The 3,835-nt window shown below is 55.3% G+C and overlaps 1 protein-coding gene across 1 annotated transcript; it reads right to left on the reverse strand.

The window, feature by feature from the left end:
- Positions 1 to 435: 435 nt before the first annotated feature.
- LOC119383121 (uncharacterized) lies at positions 436 to 2,010 on the reverse strand. Its single transcript, XM_037651129.1, has one exon. It carries the CDS (start codon positions 2,008 to 2,010, stop codon positions 436 to 438), a length of 1,575 nt encoding a protein of 524 aa, XP_037507057.1.
- Positions 2,011 to 3,835: the final 1,825 nt, after the last annotated feature.

Raw genomic sequence — 3,835 nt, forward strand, 5'->3', positions numbered from 1 at the left:
GTAATAAACCAAGATGGTTTGTGCGTTGGAGGGCAAGACACCCCGTTATTTTCGTCTCTTTGTTCTCATTTGTAACCTTTCGCGACGCTGTGCAGGCGCGTTCGTGGTCGTCTCGCACGAGCGTTTACAACGATGAAAGCCAGGCGCAAGACGCGCGTAGTCACACATACTGCTGACTGAACTTCTTGTATAGCTTCCACAGCGTTGCATATATTGTATGAAACTGAGTATAGGTAGGTAGGTAGGTGTGGTTTGTAGAAGAAAAGGCGCCTAATTTCTGCAGCCCGGTCGGGAGCACGGCGCAGCGCCTGCGGGAAAGGGAGATGGGATGACAGTGGTTAGGAGGGAGAAGGTTAGAGGTGTAGAGGCACAGAGGTCATCAGTACGAAGAGCAGCAGGCCGGCAGCAAGGATAAGGGCGGCAAGGACCCCAGTCTCAGTGGTAGGCCGCGATTCCCGTCTCCTCAATGAAATCCGCCAGGCTCCGGAGCGCTGTTAGATGGGGACGGGAAGGGAAGAGGAGGTGCTCCAGGGTAGTGGCAGGAAGGCCCTGCCTCCGGTAGGCTGTGGTGACTGTCGAGCGTTCCTTTGCCAAACCGGGGCAGGTACAAAGGAGGTGCTCGAGGGTCTCGGGGTCGCCGCAGCGGCTGCAGGCCGGGGAGGCGCAGCGACCCTTCAGGTAGCGGCGGGCCGCGGTCCACACGCGGCCGGTCCGCAGTCGCAGCAGGGAGGCTCGTTCCCTCCTGGTGAGGCCCGTCTCTGGGAGAAGCTTTGGTCCCTGCCCGTTGGCCACCCTCCGGTCTGGGTGGACTGTGACGAGGAGCTTCTTGAGGCGGGCCTGCGAGTAGTCCCTGGCCGCTACGGCCTGGGTGATGGGGATGCCTGGCTGGTGTGCTGCCTTGGCCAGTCTGTCCGCCTCCTCGTTGCCAGCTATGCCGACGTGAGAGGGCAGCCAGTGGAAGGAGACGGAGGCCCCGGATGCCGCGAGGGCCCGAAACTTGGTTGCCAGGAGGTTTCCAGTGAGCCCGGCGCGGCGATGGTTGGCCAGTGTCTGCAGTGCCGCCTTGCTGTCGCAGAGGACCGCAATCGGCACGGCTGGGATGTCCTCGGCCAGCAGGTCCGCCGCCAGGTGAAGTCCAGCCAACTCCGCAGCCGTGGAGCTCGCCGGGAAGGGCAGCCGGCACTGCCTGCTGATGGCCTTGGACGGGATGACGCACGCCGCCGCTGCAGTCCCGTCTGGCATGACGGATCCGTCGGTGAAGACCTGTAGTCGCCCTTCCAGTTGCTCTTGGAGCTTGGAAGTGGCAGCCTGCTGCAGTGCTGCCGCAGGTGTGCGGCGCTTGGTGGCCCCGTCCAAGGACAGGTGGACCTCGGGTGGCCGGTGATGGAGAGGCGGACGGGCAACCGGGACTGGCGGATCCGGGACCATCTGGTGGTAGAGTTGACAGAGTCCGCCCATCCGTGACCTTGGCTGGCTGCGAAGGCGCTCCAGGAGGGTCCTGCCGTCGGCTGCACGGTGAAGGCGGTCGATGTGCCCCAATGCACGCTGGAGCATGCGTAGGGACAGGGGCCACTCTCCTGCCTCGGCGAGAGTCGCTGCCATGGGGGAGCACTTGGGGAGCCCCAGGATGGCCCTCAGTGCTTTCCTGTGAAGTCCCTCCAGGTGGAGTCTCCTGGCCGGGGTCAGGGACACCAGTGGGAAGGCGTACAGCAGGACCGAGGACGCCGAGGCCTGGTTGAGCCGTAGTGCCCACTTGGTGGAACAGCCTCGGCCACGTTGCTGCAGCTTGCTGATGGCTCCCTGGACACGTGTGACCTGGGCGGCGGCGGCCTTGGCAGCTGGTATCCAGGTGAGCCGGTGGTCGATGGTGAGCCCCAGGTACTTCACCGTCGGCTTCCATGGCAGGCTGCGGTTGCCAACCCTCAGCGGTTTCACGTACGCCCGTGCCGCCGCCAGCGGGTGGATCAGCAGGGCCTCGGTCTTGGTGGCAGGGCCTCGGTCTTGGTACATCGGCCAGCGTAGGCGTGCACACGAAGGGGCTGGGCGCCCCCCCCCCCTTGGGAGGGAGAGAATACAACATTTATTGGTAGAAATAAGTCGCTATTGGGGGTGGGCCTCCTAGTCCGGAAGACCATTGGCTCTTGCCACCGCCCGGGCACAACGGTCGACCAGGGCTTGTTGCTGCACTGGGTCAGAGCTGGACAGGGTCGCCTTGGGGGCTCACATGACCGGTCATGTAGGCTTTTACAGAATCCAGTTTTTATTTATGCTTGTTCTATAAAAGCATGAATACACTTATTTGTTGTGGAAAGCTGTGGTTTTCCTTTATTTTTGACTTACAGGCACCATCAACAAGTTTTCCATTTAGGTTGCCGCAAAAGTTTTTCAACAAAATGTTCGTCAGTAGCATATGTATCGGCACTATTTTGTTCATATGGCCACTCTCACGTGCGTCTAAGTCAGGTTATTCTTCGTTGACCAGACATTGCACTGTCCGCCTTGTACTTTGCTACGAACTAGTTGTTATCCGATCATTAGTAGTAGTTCTGGCTACGCAGCAAGCCGCTTTACGACAAAGTAGCAGTGCGCAACAGCGTTATCACTAGGTAGAGTAGTCCTCCTCAGTCGAACTGTATCCTGACACCGTAGCGCTCATTAGTGGCAAAGACAGTGATCGTCTTATCCGAAGTGAGTGCGTCTTTTCACAAAGCACAATATAACTTTTCCAGGGTCCCGTACATTGAATATTCTGCCACGTTGACTAGAACGTTCTGCATCTTCAACAAAGTCTCGCTTCTGTCGCATCGTTGCAACTAGGACGTAATTACCTGATTGGGTACAACTTACCACTACTGGTCAGTGGAAGTTGTCGGCACAGTGCTCGACAGGCATACTTTGAAAATTCCGGCAATGACAAGCTTTCATACGTTCACCATCGTGTCCCCTTTGAAGCGGCGCTACATACGTATCATTCACACGGCATGTCAGCATCCTTCCTTTCACAATTTCGAACCTCACATGCACGAAAACACTCAAAGGAACGCGCAAAACACGAGCAGCTGAACCACAAAGAGATGCACATTACTAAAGAAGTGCCGGGGAACACTGGTTCGAAGAACGCGTGACGAACGCGCAATCTTCCTGCATACCGAAACCATTTGCCGCTTGATGAGACCGCCCCACCTGCTGACGTGGGGCGAGTGGAAAGGGTTTATCACTAAGCCCTCCTCCTTTTGCGGTTGGTGTTTGTTACGCGCGGCGACTAGACTTAGCTAGTGAAGCAAACTATGAGGCCTGGAGATATAATTCATGCCTGTTCTACCCGTTTTATTATGTTTAATTGCGCCACTTTTGGCGAACGCTTGAACTCGCATAAAGCAACTTGATGTTTCATTTCATAGATGGAGCTACCACCAAAAAACGCCTGTGAGGCTTATGATTCATTGAAAATATTTTGTTTGAAGCACTGAGTGGTCAAGTTAGTGAGCACAAGTAGATAAAAGACACAATATGCATCTACTAATGTGCAATACTCGTTGGCAATTAGCGTCTAAAAGAAAAAAAAAAGCGAGTTTCTACGGGACTGGTCAGCAGGAAAATTACGTAAATTCACTGCTGTCTTGCAGGTTCCCTAATAAAGATAAAGGAATTTTCTCTTCATAGAATCATAGAAAGGGCCTTGCTTCTTCATTATGTAGAAGCTCACAGTATCAGCTTGTATAGTTTTGTCGCTTCATCAGTAATGCGTGACCAAGTACAGCCATAAACTGCCGCATTGACACAATAATAATTCATCAAGTTTTCGTCAGAACACAAAGCAACTTCGCATGGAAAA

Source organism: Rhipicephalus sanguineus, chromosome 1 (genome assembly GCF_013339695.2).
Source record: "Rhipicephalus sanguineus isolate Rsan-2018 chromosome 1, BIME_Rsan_1.4, whole genome shotgun sequence".
NCBI classification, from domain to species: domain Eukaryota; kingdom Metazoa; phylum Arthropoda; class Arachnida; order Ixodida; family Ixodidae; genus Rhipicephalus; species Rhipicephalus sanguineus.

Coding starts and splice junctions, on each gene's coding strand:
- LOC119383121 (XM_037651129.1), bottom strand. CDS start 2,010: ATGTACCAAGACCGAGGCCCTGCCACCAAGACCGAGGCCCTGCTGATC.